Source organism: Gopherus evgoodei, chromosome 1 (genome assembly GCF_007399415.2).
Source record: "Gopherus evgoodei ecotype Sinaloan lineage chromosome 1, rGopEvg1_v1.p, whole genome shotgun sequence".
Classification (NCBI taxonomy): Eukaryota; Metazoa; Chordata; order Testudines; family Testudinidae; genus Gopherus; species Gopherus evgoodei.
The window spans coordinates 275,005,130-275,026,197 of record NC_044322.1 but is presented as its reverse complement, the minus strand read 5'-3'; the positions used below and the strand labels follow the sequence as shown (position 1 = coordinate 275,026,197).

General features: G+C 46.0%; 1 protein-coding gene across 1 annotated transcript in view; it reads right to left on the bottom strand.

Annotated features, from left to right (window-relative positions):
* Positions 1-21,068, bottom strand: part of LOC115644910 (heat-stable enterotoxin receptor-like) — a 70,857-nt gene that overhangs the window by 31,603 nt on the left and 18,186 nt on the right. Inside the window, exons 7-16 of the mRNA XM_030549361.1 lie at positions 20,616-20,724; positions 19,053-19,191; positions 17,470-17,555; positions 16,499-16,610; positions 10,270-10,351; positions 7,568-7,673; positions 6,932-6,994; positions 6,288-6,359; positions 5,276-5,380; positions 4,667-4,753 (exon numbers count right to left, since the gene is read on the bottom strand). Of these exons, the coding sequence (XP_030405221.1) occupies positions 4,667-4,753; positions 5,276-5,380; positions 6,288-6,359; positions 6,932-6,994; positions 7,568-7,673; positions 10,270-10,351; positions 16,499-16,610; positions 17,470-17,555; positions 19,053-19,191; positions 20,616-20,724 (961 nt within the window). The remainder of the gene's footprint in view (positions 1-4,666; positions 4,754-5,275; positions 5,381-6,287; positions 6,360-6,931; positions 6,995-7,567; positions 7,674-10,269; positions 10,352-16,498; positions 16,611-17,469; positions 17,556-19,052; positions 19,192-20,615; positions 20,725-21,068) is intronic.

Here is a 21,068-nt window from a genome sequence, read left to right as displayed (position 1 = left end):
CTGAATTTGGCCCCATAATTTTACACACACACATTCAAATGTCATCCTCAAGGATGACAGGTGATAATCATGAATGTGGATTATACCAACTGAGTGATCATAATCACAGGGTGCGTGACATGCCGCTCTTTCACAAGAGAGAACTGTGCTTTGCTTATAGTAGGGGAAGGCTCAGGTACTGTTGTGAGATAGTTGAGACAGGAACAGCAGTGGTATGTTTGAACCCCAATCCTAGGGGAATGCAAGCAATACATATATCATGCTGGAACCTGTGGAGACTATGTAATAATGTGTGTCCAAAGGAACACTTCTTAACACTGCTGCTACTCCCATGCAGCCCTGCTGACACCACCTAGTGTAGTGAGCCTACAACTGCAAATTTGACACCATCAGCTCAGGATTGAACAAAGACTGTGAATGGCTTGCCAATTATAGAACCAGTTTCTCCTCTCTTGGTTTTCACACCTCAACTGCTAGAACAGGGCCTCATCCTCCCTGATTGAACTGACCTCGTTATCTCTAGCTTGCTTGCTAGCACACATATATATACCTGCCCCTGGATATTTCCATTACATGCATCTGAGGAAGTGGGTATTCACCCACGAAAGCTCATGCTCCAAAACGTCTGTTAGTCTATAAGGTGCCACAGGATTCTTTGCTGCTTTTACAACTGCAGGTTCTTCTGCAAGTTTCAGGGCCCACTTTCTGCTTCTGCATCTCATGTGCACTCCTGCTGACACCAACCCAGGAAGCAAATCCACTAGAGCAGAAATGCCACACCAGTTTTGGCCTCTTACGAGATGATTCCAGGGCCGCCAAGAGGGGGAGGCAAGTGGGGCAATTTGCCCCAAGCCCAGAGCCCCACAGGGGCCCCCACGAGAGTTTTTCAGGGCCCCTGGAGCGGGGTCCTTCACTCGCTCTGGGGGCCCCAGAAAACTCTTGCAGGGCCCAGGCCCCGGAGCTTCTTCTGCCCTGGGTCTTCGGTGGTGGGGGGTCCTTCCACTCCAGAGTGAAAGGACCCCAGCTGCTGAATTACTGTCAAAGCGGGACCCGCCACTGAAGTGCCGGGTCTTCGGCGGTAATTCAGCGGCGGGGGGTCCCTGCTGCGGGTCTTCAAGGCACTTCAGGGTCAGCTGAAGATCTGGGGAAGCAGAAGGCAGAACTCACAGGTAGGGTAGCAGTCAGAGAGGCAGGAATTGGGTGCAGGGGAACAAGAGCTGGTGATGGAAGGTACAGGGCTGCAAGAAGTAGGTGTTGGATTATTGAACTGCAGGAAGTAGCAATTGGGTCTGAGGGATGCATGAGCTGGATACTGATGGAAATGGGAGCTGGAGGGCAGTGAAGCAGGAGACGGATGTAAGCAGAGAAGGAGCTGTTGGGATAAAAGTAGGGAATAGTGTGTGTGCATGAGGGTCAGGTAAGGTGATGACAGCAGAGTGGTGTATGGTAATCACTAGGCCACACCATAGCCCTCCATTATAATACCAGCTCGAAACTGCAAATCACCAAGTACTCATTTGCTTATGAGGACTCCTCAGAAAACTTGTTTGAATCATCTTGACTGGTTCAAATAACATCCGGTGATATCCCATAGAAAGGGCCTCATACTCCTTTTATTCTTGGCTCCAATATCCATTTACAAATAGTACAGTGGCTAATAGGTTGTCTGTGAAATCCTGGCCCCATTGAAGTCAACGAGAATTTTGCCAGTGACTTCATTGAAGCCAGTATTCGCCCCGTATCTCAGGGTATGATCTCATCAGATCTGATACTCTCAACAGGGTCAGCCTTGGTCAGTGCCTGGAAGGGAGTCGTATGAAGATTAACTGCAAAGCATTTAGAAAACTTGTTTGTAAGATTCCAGAAGAGAGGGAAACATGTCCACAGTTGTTATTTAAAAGAGCTCTTAATGCTGAAGGTTAACTGAATGTGACATAGTCATTACCAGGACCAACAAACTGTGACAATTTGGATTAAGGAGATTTTAATAAAGAGTGAGATTTTCATTATCACATTGAAACAGACATAGCAGAATCATTCATCACAGAGAACACATCTGAGCAGAGGCATGTAGGGAAATGGAAGGACTGGCCAGGAATGGGAGTAGGAATGATGGAGCAGTAAGAAAGGTAAGGGCATAGATTATCTAAATCTGTATGTGAAATTCTTGGTCCCCATTTCACTAAAAATAAAACAAATACATATTTAATTAAAAAAACTCTTGTTTTACTACCTATCTCAACTCTCCACCTTCCAAAAATGGAAATACAGTACAAGTTTTGTTATCTGTCATCTTGGGGAAATGTGGGGAAGGGCGGGCGGTAAGTAAAAAATTCCAGTTAACTGGGAGGGGGTTTGGGTGCAGGAGGGGGTTCAGGGCTGGGGGTTGGGGCACGGAAGGGAGTGTGGGGCATGGGCTCTGGGAGGGAATTTGGATGCAGGACAGGGCTCGGGCACAGGTACCGACTCCAGGGGTGCTCCAGCCCTGGAGCACCCATGGAGAAAAAATGAGCAGGTGCTTAGCACCCACCAGCAGCTAAGCTCTGACCCTCCCCCCCACTCCCGCTCACTGGCGGCCCCCTCCAATCAATCAATTCCTCTCCTGCCCTCCCAGCACCTCCTGAAAGCTGTGGATCAGCTGTTCAGTGCCAGCGGCATGCAGGAGGTGCTGGAAAGGTTGGTGAGGAGCGGGGCGCGGTGCAGGGGGGACATGCAGAGGCGGGGCGGGAGTGAGGCCTTAGGGGAAAGGGTAGAGTGGGGGCATGGCCAGGGCAGAGTGAGGGTGGGAAGAGGCAGGGCAGGGGTGGGCCAATGAGAGCAGTGGAACCAGTGCTTGGGGCCAGGGCAGCATGCAGAGCCGCCTAGCCATTCCTCCGCTTGGGAGCAGCAGAGATGTGTCACCGCTTCCAGGGAGTCACACAGAGCAAGGTAGGGAGCCTGCTGGTTCCACACCACCTGGACTATGGACTGACTTTCAGTGAAAATCAGAAATGGCAGTTTATTGAGCTTTCCAGCTGGAAAAGTGCCAGATAACACTGCTTTTAGTGTACGTAGTGAAGGTTACTTAAAACCAGCCTTGATTTCAGTGCAGGATGAATTTATTCCCAGGCTAATTTGACCTCACTTCCAGAAATGGTTACACCTAGTACTAGCAGTGAGTTTTACCATGAACATATGAACGGCCATACTGGGTCAGACCCAAGGTCCATATAGCTCAGTATCCTGTCTTTTGACAGTGGCCAATGCCAGGTGCCCCAGAGGGAATGAACAGAACAAGTAATCACCAAGTGATCCATCCGCTGTCGCCCATTCTCAGCTTCTGGCAAACAAAGGCTAGGGACACCATCCCTGCCCATCCTGGCTAATAGCCATTGAAAGATTTACCATTTAAAAGATTAACTACAGTGTTCATTTAAAAAACAAACCCTATTCTGTTGTTTTTGATACAAGACGGTGCAAATCTACCATTCTGAACAAACATTGGAGTTTTCCTTTAAGCATGTTGCCCAACGCCACACACCATAAATCAGCAGCAGAGCTAGGAACAGAATTTAGGGCTCCAAGTGCCTAAATCCCTTCTCTAGCCACTAGACTGCACCTTTTCTCTTGGTAGCCTAAAACATATATTATGTTAGGCCAAGGGTGGGAAAACTTTTTGGCCCGGGGGCCACACGGGGGTTGCGAAACGGTATGGAGAGTCGGGTAGGGAAGGTTGTGCCTCCCCAAACAGCCTGCCCCCTGCCCCCTCCCACTTCCTGCCCCCTGACTGCCCCCCTAAGAACTCCTAACCTATCCAACCCTCCCACTTCCTGCCCCCTGACTGCCCCCCTAAGAACTCCTAACCTATCCAACCCTCCCACTCCGTGTTCCCTGACTGCCCCCTCCTGGGATCTCCACCCCAACCGTCTCCCAGGAACCCCACCCTCATCCAATCCCTGCTCCTCCCTGTCCCTTGACCACCCGCTCCTGGGACCCTCTACCCCTAACCGCCCCCCGGGACCCCACCCCCTAGGCAATCCCCCCTCCCTGTCCCCTGACCATCCCCTCCTGGGACTCCCTGCCCATAACTACCCCTCTGGTACTTCCCCCATCCCCTTTCGGAATGTGGCCCTGCAAACATGGGCGGAGGACTCAGGAGGAGAAGGGGCAGCCACGCAGCCGGAAATTAGCAGTGGTTTCCCCTTCAAAGCCCCGCTTCTCTCCTGCTGGCTGCGCGGCCACCCAGTGCTCCTTCTGAGTCCTCTGGCCGCGTTCCCCACACTCCTGCCACCCACGCCGCCTGCCTGCTCCCCTGCCCCCGCAGTGCAGCCCCTCCCCCCTGTGGGGAGTGCACTGGTGCTGAGCTGCCGAAGTGCCCAGCCCTGCAGCTCCCTGTTGTTGGGGGGCCCGTGCTAGGGCACCTTGTCTTCATGGTTAAATCTGCCCTGAGCCACGCCTCCCAGTCGGAGCCAGCCATGCTGCCGCGCTGCCAGCACAGCAAGCTGAGGCTACGGGGGAGCAGCAGGGGAGGGCCAGGGATGGCCAGGAGCTCAGGGCATGGATGTGGCCCACAGGCCTGAGTTTGCCCACCTCTGCATTAGGCCCTGTCACCTATAGCTACCCACTATGCAAGTTTTATAGCATGAGGAGAGATTTATAAATGCTTCATCACCACTGATTCACTTACCTTGGCAATATCATACATGACAGAGATTTTAAACTCCCAGTCCATGAAGGTGCCATCTGGGTAGGAGATCTTATCATTTAAGACATCCTGGGAGGACAAGAAGGAGACAAAGCTCTGAATCACACAGCCTTTTGGCCAATGACTAAAAAGGGGTGCCCCTCTGTTTTACTTAAGGAGTATGTAAATTATGACAGATACTGGGTTACTTGGAGGCTAGGGAATGGAATATAAGTTTGTCCTACACAGCAGCTACAAAAAGGTGAGAACCTAACTTCTAGCCACTGTATTTTCCAGTAGCAAAAATGAGCCTCTGTGAATATGTTTGCCTGCATGAACACTGTGCAAATCCTAGCAAGACATTCAGTGAGAGTCTTTCCATTGACTCAGGAGCAATGCCAGTTTACACCTGCTGAGGATTGACTCCAGGCAGGAGAAGGGAGAGGAGCAGAAGAGAACAAGTCTGCGATATTACTTCACAGAAGTACTCAAGTAATATTCACAGTACTCAAGCACTTCACACAAGTAATATTACCGACTGGCAGGTTAGCCATTTGGCAGGTTAGCATTTCATTTTACAAACTGGTAAGAGAGGCTTGCACAGTTATTTACCCGCAATGATCCTCTCTCACAGTATTCAATCACCCCAAAGATCATCGTGTCCATCTTCACTGTGCCATAGAACTTTGTCAGGTTGTAATAGTCGATCTGGAGGAGCTAGAGCAAAAATAATTTATCCATTAAAAACAGTGTGGGAGCCAAAATTAAGTCTGATGCTGTGAAGGGGCTCTCAATCCCAGACCCTGATATGATGTGTGGGTTCTCTGTGTGCAGGTGTGAGAGAGCCCAAAGTGGGTGATTGCTGAAGGGCAGCTCTCATTCCAGAGCCTTCTGATCTAGGAGATAAGGGTGGGGAGTGACTGTTTACTGTACTCCAAACTCCGCAGTCTCCATTATGCCTCTGCAGTAGAACCTCACAGTTTCATACCCTGGACCCGGATACCCATTATAAATGACTGACTGTTGCAAATTAGTTAGTAAATGAACAAATAATACAAATATGAGGATCTTGCATGATAGTATGTACTTTGTTCATTTAGTTAGGCTATTGCAGTTTCATTTAAATTATTTATAATACTTTACAATGTATCTGTTCCTAATGTAAAAATGTACATAGCATATTTTGTAAAAAATTGTGAAGTATTAAAGCCAAATTAAACCCTAATATAGGGTAGGTATAATTCTGTGAAAGTTAATGGGGATGTATTTGTATACACCAGAGATACATTTAGCCCTTAGTAATAGAAGATTTGACTACAACACTCCACTATTGAATGATTGGTATGAAGTGAGGAAAGAGAAATCAGTGCTAAAAATGATGCTTATAAAAATGTGGATTAACAAGGTTCTATCAAGTTCATGAGCGATCTCAGTCATCCTCAACTTCAGTGACTTACAGTGCAGAATCAGAACTGTGCATAAGACCCTACCCCCATAACAAACAGAGGGGCCCTCAGGCTACAGTAGCCTGTGGGATGGACAAACATACATGGATTTGGGGGAATGAGTTCACTAATTAGTTTCCTTCAGTCTGTAGTGCCTAGCTTGTATATGAAACAGCTACCTTGTTCAGTTCTATCTTTTGTTTCTCTGTGAAATTCCCATCATTGTGTTTGAGATCTTTCAGGATCACCACCTGGAAAGAAAAAAAAACAACTGGAAGGAAACCATAGCAGTTGCACAACAACAATCTGTGCTCCCTTAAACTACTTCTGGTATTTGAATATATCTTATCCACTAATAAGTAATGGAGTTATATTAATTTTCACAAGATTTACCAAGTTGTCCTGGAACAGACTAAGGGGCTGATCTTTCAGACCCTTCACTCACATGACTCACCTTACTCAGGCAAAAAGTTCAGCTGAAATTCAGGATATTTCACACATAAATAAGAGTTCTCCTTTTCCCATCTAGTCCACTAATTTACCTCATGCCACATCACATCAGACCAGTGGTCTGTTATGTCCTGGATCCTGCCTCTTGCCATTCGGGACTAAGCCAGTGGTTCATTGAGTCCAATATTCTGCCTCTGGCAGTTGCTAATACAAGGGGGCCTCAAAGGAAAATGAACACCTCACCTCTTCCATAAAGTCACCAGTTTAGCAAGGTTAGATGAGAATGGGGGTGGCACTGCTTCCTGATCTCTGAAGAGAACCAACTGCCTTTCACAGAAGCCTCTCACTAAAGAAGGGAAGGGGAGCATTTTACCTTCTTGTCATATTTTGCTTGGCGCAGTCTCTGGATTGTGTCACGCCTCTTGTCTTCATCAATCTGGGGAACAAAGAAGACTCATTAGCCAGCAATTATAACATACAAACCCCACCCTGGCAGGCACCAGACTACAGAGAGAAAAATAATGCCAAAGTATGGTACTGTCTGCATGGGTGTCTCTCTCTTTAAAGCCCAGCTAAATCCCATAGCATACAACCACCATTCACACAACTCCCATATGCCATCAGGGTCTTTTCCTCTAATCAATACTATTGGCCTGTGATTTACAGACAAAACAAGGATCAACCCCTTCTTGAAAAGGGATGTTATTTGTGATACTAATGGTGAGGGAACCCAATGGAAGAGCCTGGAAAGATTTACCCTGCCTGTTTCACAGTCGTACAAAGAATTTGTACTTGCTGTATTAAGTGGGGAAGTTACTGACGATTAATCTCATTCCTCTTCTGCACAGTACGTAGCAGGTGAAAAGACAGTGAACCAATTTTAACAGATACCTCTACCACTGTCAGAAACCAAGCAGTAGTCACTGTTTGTCTGACACTAAACCTTGATAGTGCAGAGACTCTGAGTCCCCACAACCCTCCCTCCATGGGGACATCTTGTTTCTCCTACCTTCAAACTGACATGGCTTGTCTCATTGGTCTCCAGAGGCAGGATCTTGTCAGGGGGGATGTGAGACCATTTCTTCTGCCGAAGTGCAATATCTCTCCTGTACTTCCTGTGAAAGAAGCGAACCTGTTTCTATCAAACAACTGGAATCCATACTGCTGAATGCAGTGGGGAATCTTGGAGTATTAGAATCCTGTGCACTAGCTCCTGTACTCTTTTCTTCATGCATTCCTGGAGAGCCTGCTCTTACAGCTCCCATCATTGAGGCCTAGAAGGGAGAAATACCCTCTCCATCACATACACCTTTTCCCCCTGATTCTAGGGAAGTCTGGTCTCTCTGAGGTTTCAGCACTATAGATCTGAAGGGGTCAAAGCAAAAGAGGAATTGCTGGCAGGTTGCTGCCTAATTCTTCACATTCATACACAGGGGAAGACAATGCAAGTTACTGCAGAATGAGTCTGCGATAGCTTATACTGTTTACTTTTCTTGCTATTGAACATCCTCTGAAGGCAATCCCAGAGGAAAACATGGATCAGATGAGCCCCTGGCAGCAAGACTCTTGCAGAAATGAATTGTACTATCCAGGAAAAGCAAGAAGCCAGTGGGGAGGCAGTAGAATGAAGGAAGGTGACTTCTTGTAGAGGGCCTTTGCCTCTGGCAGATTTCCTGATTATATTGGGGAATAATCCTTGGAACTGGGGCATGGAATCTCCTGTCTTTTCTGCAGGAATGTCCTCCCTCAACAGAAGAATGTGAAACAAGCAAACAATTCATTGGAATTTCCACTCTTCTATGTGGGTTGCTCCTGTTTAAAAAGGATTGGTTAGTGGAATGCTGGCAAATCCTGAACAGTGATTGGCTGCTGGAGAATGCTCTGGAACACTGAAGATCCTAGGATGCTGACTGACATAAATATTTTATGTTTTTAACATATTTTAACTGCCATTGCTAAGGGGACAGGGAGGAAATGTCCATTTCTGGCTGTAATTCCGCCCCCCCCCCCCCCCCCCCCCCCCCCCCGATTTTAGTCTGGAAGGTTTAGTTGCATTTGAACCATCATAATTTGCCAATAGGAGCACCAGTGAAAGTGCTAGACAGTTATGAGATCATGGGGCTCTAGTTATATGGGTCTCACAGTATCTCTCCTGAATTCCCCACATGAAGCTCTAACAGTATTCAAGAACAGAGAGATATCATAAGGGACAAATTTCAAGATGGCTTGGAAAACATTAAATTGTGGGAAATTCCCATTTCATAATCTTAACTGGAAAATTCTATGAACTATCAATAAATAAGGCAACTAATCCTAGTAGAAAAGAAAGATCCATTTGACTTGTTAGTACCTAAGCACTTATTGGACTGGAATGACATTTCCAATGTCTAATACTGGTTTTGTGTTTTTTTGAGGACTCTGGATTGATTTGTTTACTTGGAAGTCAGAACTACCCAGAAAAAAGTGTGGATAGTTTAGGAACTGCACACAATGGGAGATATATAAGAAATGATTGGAGCGCTTGTTCATTTTCTTGCCTAATGGATCCTTAGGAGCATTATTATCATCTATCAAGAGATAAGACTTACTAGAGCAGGACATTACTGCACAATTGAAACTAAGGTCAATTTAGGTAGGCTGCTTGTGGAGCTTGGCTATATTGATGGAAAGAACAAAACTGGTATCAAGTGTAGACAGTTATTAATCAGGACATTAACTGGCTGACAAAAGAGAATGGCTGACGAAAGACAATGAGCTCTTCTGTTTCTTGAGTACAGCTGGGCATCCAAGTGTGGACTGACTACATCAACTTGGAGTCTTATCTCACGGAAAGTGTTAACTAGCAAGGAGAACACATCAGGTCAAAATGACAGTGGTTACAGTGTGCTACCAATCAGGTTTTCATAGAATCCAATGTTCTTGTCTCTGAAGTCCTTTGATCTGTGGAAAAGGAGTTGTCTGAGCTACTAAAGGTAGAAGGTCCAGGTAAAATATACATCTCTAAAACCACTGAAAATGACGGTTCTGAGTCCTGTGAATATGAGAGATATACAGATGCACTGGAAATGGGTTGAACTTTTTCTTTGAAAGGATCCTAGAGTGTGTTTCAGTTTCTATTTATCTGATTTTTCCTCCATGATAGAAGCTATACCACGATCTAGTTAGAAAATTTTAGCTATAGAAAAAACATGTGAACTAGCTGCAATGAGGCAAGACAAGTCTGGGAAAATAGTAAGAGACTAAGTGGATCTAGAAACTGTGACACCAAAACTTTCTGGTGTTTTTATTTGTGCAATGACACAAGATTGAGTCATCCTTTCAGAATGAACTGTTAAGTTACCAAAAGGGTAAAGAAACATAGTAGAGTAATAGAAAGGGCTAAGTGTGAGAAAAAGTCTGAAGGTTGGCCTTGTTCTCACAAAGACACTTGCTAAGTTTGTGTGTGTATGCAAAGCTGTGCTTTCTAGTGGGTGGAATAGGCCTGATCATCTGTCACATCTACCACCTGAGCAACTGGATCATTTCTCAAAGCAGAGTGCTGAATGCAGGTGCCATGCGTGGTGTCTACAATAGAGTGGCACACACAGAGGGAGAAGCCAGCAAGATCCTTGCCGATGGGTGGGAGATATCTCCTTGAAAATCCTTCAAATTATCAAACAACCCATGCCCAGAAGCAGCAAATAGAGAAGAAAAGAAAGATGAGGCTGGTACCTCAACACCAGCAGAGCGATGATCAGAACCAACACCATGGTCCCAGTGAGTGCAAAGATAGCGATTGTCAGGATGGGCGGGCCTGCAAAGAAGAGAAATGGGAAAACATACAACCTTAGTGAAAACACTGAACACATATTAAAAAATACATACCCAGGGCCTGGTGCAAAGCCTTTTGAAATCAGTGGAAGATTGGCCTCCAGTTAGGAAGTCAGGATATCAGGTCACCAATAAATAAATCAGTCAAGCAGATATGCATGAGGAGTCATGAAGTGTCTCCCTGACAACCGCCTGAAACATGTGTCTCACTTATAGAAGCCTGCATGATTCCAAACATGATTTTAATAATGTAACTGGATGATGTTTGAAATGGGAGTATTAGAGCACTAGTTTTGTTCTTGAGGCTCTGCTACCCTCTTGTGGCTACTGATACTATAGCATGCTAAACAGTATTCCACCACGAATTAATATTGTGTATTCTTCCTAAAGAACCAGAATAAAATTTATGTTGGAGTGTATGGACCCCATCCAGGGATTGGTAGGGTGGGTGTTAAAACTCTGAGCAATAGAAAAGTCAAAGGTGAAAGCCCTAATTTTAAGGAATGCCATAAGGAAGAGTGGCAGAATTGGATCAGCAGTTGCAAATTACACACTATAAAAGTATCAGAGGGTAGCCGTGTTAGCCTGGATCTGTAAAAGCAGCAAAGAATCCTGTGGCACCTTATAGACTAAACGTCTGTTAGTCTATAAGGTGCCACAGGATTCTTTGCTGCTTTTACACTATAAAAGGGTTGTGTTTTAGTTATTGAGTTTGGTTAGCTTTCTAGAGGAAAGAGGACATAGCTAGCCAGAACAGTTTTGATAGGAGGTGGATGGTAACAGTAACTGAAACTTTGGCTATCTAGAGCCATTTTCTGTTTGAATATATTTATTTGGAAACTGGCTGGAGGAAGCCTTTTTAAACTCTTGGCTTTGGAAAGCATTTATGTTTGTTTGTTTTGCCTAAGCTGCAAAAAATCTGGACTTCTAGAAGTTTGCAAGTACTGATCCCCTGCTTTACTATGGCTTGCTTGACTGCTACAAATTGAAAATGGTAATATATGCATAATCCTGAACTAAGCCTAATAGCTCTGGATTTGTGTTTTCATAGACTTTTGGATGATTCAGGAAGCCTATTTATGGTGTAAAACATATGCTGGTCTCATTATAATGTTTCTACTATCGAAGAAACTAAACTCTGTAAAAATGTCAGGTTTCCTATTTTTTGGCTATAAATGACTTCCTGAGGCATTTTCTTAAGGAGTTTGAAGAGGGTGGAAGAATGTAAATGAAAACACCACGTTCCATGTAACCCTTTACTGCAAATGGACTCAAGATTGGGGGGAGAACAATGAGTGGGACCTCAGCTTAGCTACATTTGCACAATAACGCTTGTCAACAGAGACGTGTAGGACATTAGCTTAATGTGCTAAATAACTCTTATGCCAAATAATCAAAGTGCTCATCTCTCTACTGGGCTTTTGGTGCCACTGTGTTCCACAAAACTCTGAATTCTAGTAGTCTGGATTTAAAATCTGATTGAATACAGAAGGAACTTTTGGTCACCAAGAGAAAGTGGTACGTCATGATTCTGTGGTCCAGACTTGTCCTGGGTCATACAAAGGGTCAGTAGAAAGCTATCAAGAATTGAAACAGAGTCTGGGTCAAGCCAGTGGGAGCTAGGTTGAGCTGACTTTTACTGGGAGTGTCCTCTTCCTTGTTTCATTAGCAAAGAGTGAAGCTGAAGGCAGGTTAAGTTCAACAAGTATGATTTCATTAAACCCTGTGCACTGCGCTCTCCCTGAGGCTGGAAGCAACTCAGACAAACTCCACCCATTCCCTGTCCCCTGGTGTGCTGTCAACAACAGTCCTTGTCCCTCCAGGGAATAAGGGCCCTCTGGCTCCAGTTCCACTGATCACAATACACTGATGGCTGAGTTAGTATCAGCCTGTGATAGGGCGTCTATCCCACACAAGGGAGAAGGGGTTAAGGTGGCTAGCTGAGACAATTAACTGCCCAGGCTGCACCTGGAGGAGAAGCCAAGGAGCAGGGATTAACTAGAGTCAAGGTTCAGCTGGACAAGGACAGGAACAGGAGCAGTCTGTATAAAGCCCAGAAGCTGACAGTAGCTAGAAGCCACAGGGAAGTAGTCTGCATTTGCTCCCTGGGAGAGGGGCAATATGGTTAGGACTGGAGGGTAGTGTACAGCTGCTCTGTGGGAAGATGGAGTTTGGGCTGGCAAACCCATAGAGCCAGAAAGATAGGAAAAGCTCAGGGGAAAAGCAGCAAGGTATGGGATAGGGCAGATCTTAGCAAGTGATGGAAGGGCCCCTGATCTGGAACACAGTAGAGGGAAGGACCAGTTTCCCCTGCCAGCCACTGGGGAAGTAGCGCAGACCAGGAGGCAGGAAGCAGACTGCCTGGGACAAATTGTGTTGAAAGATTTTGATGCCCCAGAAGAGGGAAACGCTGAGTGATCTGGCAGAGGAAGCAGGAAGCTCTAGAAGTGAGAGGGGGGACTGTGGACAGAGAGATGGGGTGGAACTGCAAGAAGGAGTGTTGCCCTGGCAGAGCTAATCCCCAGAACAGCCAGAGGAGGCACCATCTAGTAGTGAGTGAGTGAAGTACAGCCATACTGAACTGTTCTCCACCTACAGCTTTTTGTACAGCTTACGGCTATTTGCATACAAGGCACTGTGTTAATATGGAGTTAAGCTTTCTGGCTCTCCACAGTGCCCTAGGATCTTCATGCTCATCCACAACATGAGTTTGTGTCCAAAAATCCAAAAGTTAGAAAACCAGAAAATGAGCAGTTCAGGTGCCAGGATTATGGAGGTACTATTGCACGGGCCAAGAAAGCACAAACCTTAGAAATGTAGGAAATGCAAAGTTAGGAAGACACCTGCCATGCAACATTAACTCTGCCCCTTTGGTCCATCACAGTACCATTACATTTCAGTAAAGTTTTTACTGTCCAATGTGATCTCTTCCAGCCACATAGAATCACAGAGTATCAGGGTTGGAAGAGATCTCAGGAGGTCATCTAGTTCAACCCCATGCTCAAAGCAGGACCAGTCCCCAACTAAATCATCCCAGCCAGGGCTTTGTCAAGCCTGACCTTAAAAACCTCCAGGGAAGGAGATTCCACCACTTCCCTAGGTAACCCATTCCAGTGCTTCACCACCCTCCTAGTGAAAAAGTTCTTCCTAATATCCAACCTATACCTCCCCCACTGCAACTTGAGACCATTACTCCTTGTTCTGTCATCTGGTACCACTGAGAACAGTCTAGATCCATCTTCTTTGGAACTCCCTTTCAGGTAGTTGAAAGCAGCTATCAAATCCCCCCTCATTCTTCTCTTCTGCAGACTAAACGATCCCAGTTCCCTCAGCCTCTCCTCATAAGTCATGTGCTCCAGCCCCCTAATCATTTTTGTTGCCCTTCGCTGGACTCTTTCCAATTTTTCCACATCCTTCTTGTAGTGTGGGGCCCTAAATTGGACACAGTACTCCAGATGAGGCCTCACCAATGCTGAATAGAGGGGAATGATAACGTCCCTCGTTCTGCTGGCAATGCCTCTACTTATACAGCTCAAAATGCCGTTAGCCTTCTTGGCAACAGGGGAATACTGTTGACTCATATCCAGCTTTTCGTCCACTGTAACCCCTAGGTCCTTTTCTGCAGAACTGCTGCCTAGCCATTCAGTCCCTAGTCTGTAGTAGTGCATGGGATTCTTCCTTCCTAAGTGCAGGACTCTGCACTTGTCCTTGTTGAACCTCATCCGATTTCTTTTGGCCCAATCCTCTAATTTGTCTAGGTCCCTCTGTATCCTATTCCTACCCTCCAGGGTAACTACCACTCCTCCCAGTTTAATGTCATCTGGAAACTTGCTGAGGGTGCAGTCCACGCCATCCTCTAGATCATTAATGAAGATATTGAACAAAACCGGCCCCAGGACTGACCCTGGGGGCACTCCACTTGATATCAGCTGCCAACTAGACATGGAGCCATTGATCACTACCCATTGAGCCCGACGATCTAGCCAGCTTTCTATCCACCTCATAGTCCATTCATCCAGCCCATACTTCTTTAACTTGCTGGCAAGAATACTGTGGGAAACAGTATCAAAAACTTTGCTAAAGTCAAGGAATAACACATCCACTGCTTTCCCCTCACCCACAGAGCCAGTTCTCTTATCACAGAAGGCAATTAGGTTAATTAGGCATGACTTGCCCTTGGTGAATCCATGCTGACTGTTCCTGATCACTTTGCTCTCCTCTAAGTGCTTCAGAATTGATTCCTTGAGGACCTGCTCCATGATTTTTCCAGGGACTGAGGTGAGGCTGACTGGCCTGTAGTTCCCCAGATCCTCCTCCTTCCCTTTTTTAAAGATGGGCACTACATTAGCCTTTTTCCAGTCATCCAGGACCTCCCCTGATTGCCATGAGTTTTCAAAGATAGTGGCCAATGGCTCTGCAATCACATCCGCCAACTCCTTTAGCACCCTCGGATGCAGCACATCTGGCCCCATGGACTTGTGCTTGTCCAACTTTTCTAAATAGTCCCGAACCACTTCTTTCTCCACAGAGGGCTGGTCACCTCCTCCCCATGCTGTGCTGCCCAGTGCAGTAGTCTGGGACCTGTCCTTGTTCGTGTAGAAAGAGGCAAAAAAAGCATTGAGTATATTAGCTTTTTCCACATCCTCTGTCACTAGGTTGCCTCCTTCACTCAGTAAGGGGCCCAAACTTTCCTTGACTTTCTTCTTGTTGCTAATGTACCTGAAAAAACCCTTCTTGTTACTCTTAACATCTCTTGCTAGCTGCAACTCCAAGTGTGATTTGGCCTTCCTGATTTCACACCTGCATGGCTGAGCAATATTTTTATACTCCTCCCTGGTCATTTGTCCAATCTTCCACTTCTTGTAAGCTTCTTTTTTGTGTTTAAGATCAGCAAGGATTTCACTGTTAAGTCAAGCTTGTCACCTGCCATATTTACTATTCTTTCTAAAAATCAGGATGGTTTGTTCCTGCAACCTCAATAAGGATTCTTTAAAATAAGCCAGCTCTCCTGGACTCCTTTCCCCCCCCCATGTTATTTTTCCAGGGGATCCTGCCCATCAGTTCCCTGAGGAACTAAAAGTCTGCTTTTCTGAAGTCCAGGGTCCATATTCTGCTGCTCTCCTTTCTTCCTTGTGTCAGGATCCTGAACTCAACCATCTCATTGTCACTGCCTCCAAGGTTCCCATCCACTTTTGCTTCCCCTGTTAATTCTTCCTCATTTGTGAGCAGCAGGTGAAGAAGAGCTCTGCCCCTAGTTGGTTCCTCCAGCACTTGCACCAGGAAATTGTCCTCTATACTTCTCAAAAACTTCCCGGATTGTCTGTGCTCTGCTGTATTGCTCTCCCAGCAGATATCAGGGTTATTGAAGTCTCCCATGAGAACCAGGGCCTGCAATCTAGTAACTTCTGTTAGTTGCCAGAAGAAAGCCTCGTCCACCTCATCCCCATGGTCTAGTGGTCTACAGCAGACTCCCAGCACGACATCACCCTTGTTGCTCACACTTCTAAACTTAATCCAGAGACTCCCAGGTTTTTCTGCAGTTTCATACCAGAGCTCTGAGCAGTCATACTTCTCTCTTACATATACTGCAATTCCTCCACTTTTTCCGCCCTGCCTGTCCTTCCTGAACAGATTATATCCATCCATGACAGTACTCCAGTCATGTGAGTTATCCCACCGAGTCTCTGTTATTCCAATAGCATCAAGTACACCATAGATCAACTGCGCTGCACAGAATACAGTAAGGCTCCTAGCAGTATATGAACAGAAATGATAATTTGAAGTTGTATTGGGTACACAGAAAATGACAGGTTTAGTTAGGCTGGGATAAGGTACTGTCATATTCTCAGCTCCTATTGACATCCCCATGGCAATTAAGATTGGGTGGCAGGCTGCAAGACGCTTTGTTTACCTGAGCATCTGCAGGTATGGCCGCTTCCAGCTCCCAGTGGCTGCAGTTTGCTGTTCCTGGTTATTGGGAGCTGTAGGAAGCAATGGCCTGGCCAGTGGGAGCTGCTCCTATTGACATCCCTATGACAGTTAAGATTGGGTGGCCACATTGCATAGTAAGTGTTATCTTAATGGTGCATGAGCCCCCTCCATTATGAACCAGTTTTAGTAGGTATCTCACCGGTGCTTGGAATGTCATTAGGAAGCTTCTGGTTCCTCCAGATGAAAGATGGGCTGGCAGTCATTGGTTTTGTCTTATTCTGATGAGTGTCATACTGCAGGAGGGTCTGGAACTGTGAGAGAGTATAGAAATGAACTTTGTTAATAGCTCTCGCACTCAGTCCCTTTCCTTTGCTTCATCCTCCCATAATGCACTACACAACTCTCAGCAAAATAGACTCATGCCCTCCACTGCAGTGATGTGTCCCCTCCAGCCTGGTTCATGTTGCTGTTTTTCATATTCTGCCTGTACTACTACTCTGTTCTTCCCAGAAGTGCAGCAGTCCCACAAAGTCTGGTGTTTTTGACTTCATCAGTCTACCAAGTCATCAGGGTGACGTCTTTCCCCACTTGCCCCATTGTGCTGCTGTGAAGGGGCATGCTCTCAAAATGGCAGAGAGGAGATAAACAAGTTCCCCTCGGCCTGTTCAACACCAACAAGACACACCTGCAAGGCTTGTTCTGCCAGGAGTAGGGGGAGCTTAAAAGGGAACACTTGCCCCAGGATGGGGCAGTGAACAGGATGAAGGCTGCCCTGCCTCTGAAAGCCAAGCTGGGCTCACAGAGAGAGACAGCAACAAGCTTCACTTCTCCCAAAGCTGCACAACTGAGCCTCAAAACGACATGCCCCATGAGAAGGGGCTGGCCTCTAAGCCCAAAGAGCTGACCCAGGAAAACTGCCTGAGTCCCAGGTCACCCTTACTTTTCTCTAATTTCCCATGGACTCCCCTCTCCCAGAAGGGAAGAAAGAGAAGAGAAGACTTTTCATTTGTTTGCTTGCTTCCTTACCCCCCACACCTGCACACAGACAGCTGTAGTACACCTCCCTTTCAGCTCTGGCTATCTCTCTTGTTATAGTCACAGTCTAACCCAGAGCCTCTAGTTCTCCTCTCACAGATCACCACAAAATACCTTCTTAATGGAATTACATACTTGATAGGTATCTACTGATGTATACAACAGGGACAAATTGACATCAAGATCTCCAAATTCATCCAGGGTCACTGGACCCAATGCACCTGTGGACACAAGGAACAGATCAATGAAGGAGCCTGGCACTTTCCCAAGAAGCATTAACATGTGACAAGAAGAGAGGTGTAAATTAAGAGACTTCTGATGTTAGGGTTTTTCTTCCCATTAACCTTCTGTAATCTTCATGACAGCACCCTTCTTACACCCACATCAGCTTATTCAACCTCTGCTTCTCCCCTATTTCCATACTATTTTTGCTTTAAAATATGAGTTTGAAATTGGTAAAAGGAGTAGATCTGACAATACTGAAGAATGAAGCCTCCCTGACCACAGAAAAGATACAACTCATGTAGCAACCAGTTTGTTTTATTTCCATACACTGATCCTGCCAATGTACCTTCAAGGGACCATCTCTAGAGGTGAGAAGGAAACTCTGATTCTATCCTTGGTCTTAAAGTCTGTTAACATGGAGGGAAATACAGAGATAATTTATGTTCTTTTCTACTGGCTTCACTTGGGCTAGATTTTCATATTTTGAGGGATAGCTGTTTGGGTCTAATAACCTTGTGTATCTTGCCATTTTTAATCATACTTTTTCTTACCTGCTGCTTTCTTTCTTATGGTGGGGAACACATATATTCCATAACTCAGGATATGTTAATGTTACAAACTAAGGATTTTAGGGTGTAATCTTCAAAATCACCCAGTGTTGGCCTAATTCTGCTCCCTCTGAAGTCAATGGTGAAATTGATGCTGATGTTTTCTTGCCCAATGTTAGCTGTGGCTGAACATTATCTACTATACATACTCCCCACACTGCCATCCAGGACAATGACAAAAGAAGAACTGGCTACATCTTGGGGGATGAAGCTTAGAGATGGATTTGGTTCAATGTTATTTATACTTCATCCTCATCCAACCTTGTGTCTAGCTTAAAATAAAACCTGGATGCCAGTCAGATGACAGGGAAGAGTCTAATGGACTCTGCAACCCACTTGGATGCCTCACTATTACACATCCTTTGGTCCACCCAGTCAATAGTCCCCATATAGACAATTCAGTCCTCTATACCTACACTAGAAAAGCACAATGTAATAAGGCCAAGGAGCTTAACATATGTCATCTTATTCTGTGCTGACCAGGAAGTGCCCCTCCCACTATCCAGGAGTATTCCTCCTAGGTCATTTCTGTACCCTTTACACCGCCAGACCAGTGTGAAGAGCCTGCAGCCCAGGAGAGATTCTGGCCCCCAAACACTTTGGTCCTAACTGAAATTTATAAAATGTTTCATCTCTTATTTTGTATGTGATGTATACAGAGGGGGATTCTCTGTGTATGGATATTACTTAGTCTGTTTCTTCAGTGCTGATTATCATAGTATATTTGGATAAATCAATTGAACAGAACAAGAGGGAAGACAACTCATTGCAGAGTCTGAACCCGTTCAGCAGTAAGGGGACTACCCCTCATGCCCACCTGGAAAACAAACTCCCTCTCCCCACAGTCCACTCAGTGAGCTGTTGCTCAGAATTGTACTTGATTACCTTTAAATGTGACGTTCCGAAACTGTTCAATGAAATCAGTGGGACTCTCAACTGGCTGTTCGGAGAGCAGAAGTTTCTGCAGGATGTGTCCAAAGAGCAAGACTCCATCCAAATAGCCGACAATATAGTCATCATTCAGCTAGAATAGGGGAAAAAAAGAAGCTGGTAACACAGCCTGTTTATACCTCCATCCAAAACTGCAGCATAGTTGGGAGTATCAACTCAGGAAAAACTTCAGGAATGGAACAGCAGAAGCTGCTGCAGATCAGAGTGAGGTGCATTGGTAGTGGTGGTGGTGGGGGTCAGGCTTGGAAAAATAGGATGCTGCAAGGTGGGATTGAGATATATAAGCAGAGTGAGGTGATGGAGCCACAGGTCTGTAGTAAGAGGGCACTGCAGGTCAAGATTCAGGTGCAGTGGCAGAACTAGGGAGGCCCTAGGACTGGAATAGCCCAGGTGAAGGGGGTTGGTGCTCAGCAGGGGAGGGTCTGAGTGTGTGGGCATGGGGTAGAGCTCAGCAGGGGGGATCTGGGTGTGGGGCTCAGTGGGGGGTCCAGATGCTGGAGGTTTGGGGTTCAGTTGGTTTGAGATCCAGATGCAGCTGGCTGGGGTTCAGTAGGGTGGGATCTGGGTGTGGATGGTCTTCTGGGTGGTTCAGGTGCAGGGGGCTTGTCAGGCGGGTTCTGGGTGCAGGGGTAGGGTGAGGCTCAGAGGGAAGGTGTAGGTATGAGGGAATCTGGATGCACAGAAGTTAGACGGATGGGGGAGCAGCTCCCTGCACAGTAATCCCTCCCCCTGCAGCTGAGGAGCGATGGGTACAGGAAGTGCTGGGGGGGCGGCGGTTTGCAGAGATTCCTACAGCTGAGGAAGAAATCTGGGGGTCTGACTCAGCCCCAGATGCTATGTAGGAGAAGAGGAAGTCCCATCCTCCCCAGCTCAGCCGGAATTAGCAGCTGAGCCTGGCGCAGGGTAGGAGCCACCAGCCGTGTCTTCCCCACTCCTGCCCCCAACCCACAGTGATCTACCACTCTGCTGGCTGCCCTGGGCACCTGAAACATATTGCTGAGGAGCATACTTTTGTGGCTTCCCTTTGCTTCCTTGTCAGAAAGTCATTTTTCTGTGAGGAAACAAAGAAATCTGGGGGTGGGGGAACATAAATTCTGTACATGTGCAGTGGCACAGAATTCCCCCAGGAGTAAAAATTTTCACAGCTCTCTCCCAAGTCCCATAAATTAGACAATTGCAGACCAATTAAAAGCTTTGAACTTAGTTTGGGCCTCATAGTGTAGCACAACAATCTTGCACCTTTGCTTTGTGATGCTGTAACCCCACATCATGATGTCAGATTATAGCAGGAGAATGAGATGTTATCCAGCATTGTCACGCTGTCATGACATGAAGAGCTAAACACTGCTATACCACACCGCTGTTTTGCAATGTGATTAATTTGTTTTGTGGGATGAGTACAGTCAGTAGCAGCCTTTCTAGTTATTTTTTTGGAACACTCTTGTTTGAAAACAGATGAGCTGGATGAAATGATCAGATATGAAATAGTGTGGTTACCAGGTGTTCTTCTGTGGAATTTGGTGTGTAACTGGGTGGTGGCAGCGTCAAGACAAGGACATTCCGCATATAACTGTCTGATTTGGTGTTGTTCTGAAAGTAGATGTTACTGCAAAGAAAAACACAAGTGATAGCAGGAGCAGGGGAGACCTCCAGCTCTGCATACCTAGAGAGACCTTCCCCCTCTCCCCAAAAGGAACATTTGATTAACAGGTTCACATGGTGGTTCTAAAACTTTTTGACATTGTAAATCCCTTTTCACTGTGGTAGATACATCCCTTTCCATTGTTCACAGTACCCCTGTGGCAGCTATAGTGTTTAGCTACACAAAATTGTAATATTGGGACAGATCTGAAGAGACCAGATAAAAATAGACACATATGACTAAATAGATTCTATTGCCCTGTTTTGTTTCTGTGCTGTTTATTTTCTGTCCCTGCCTGAAGCACTTTA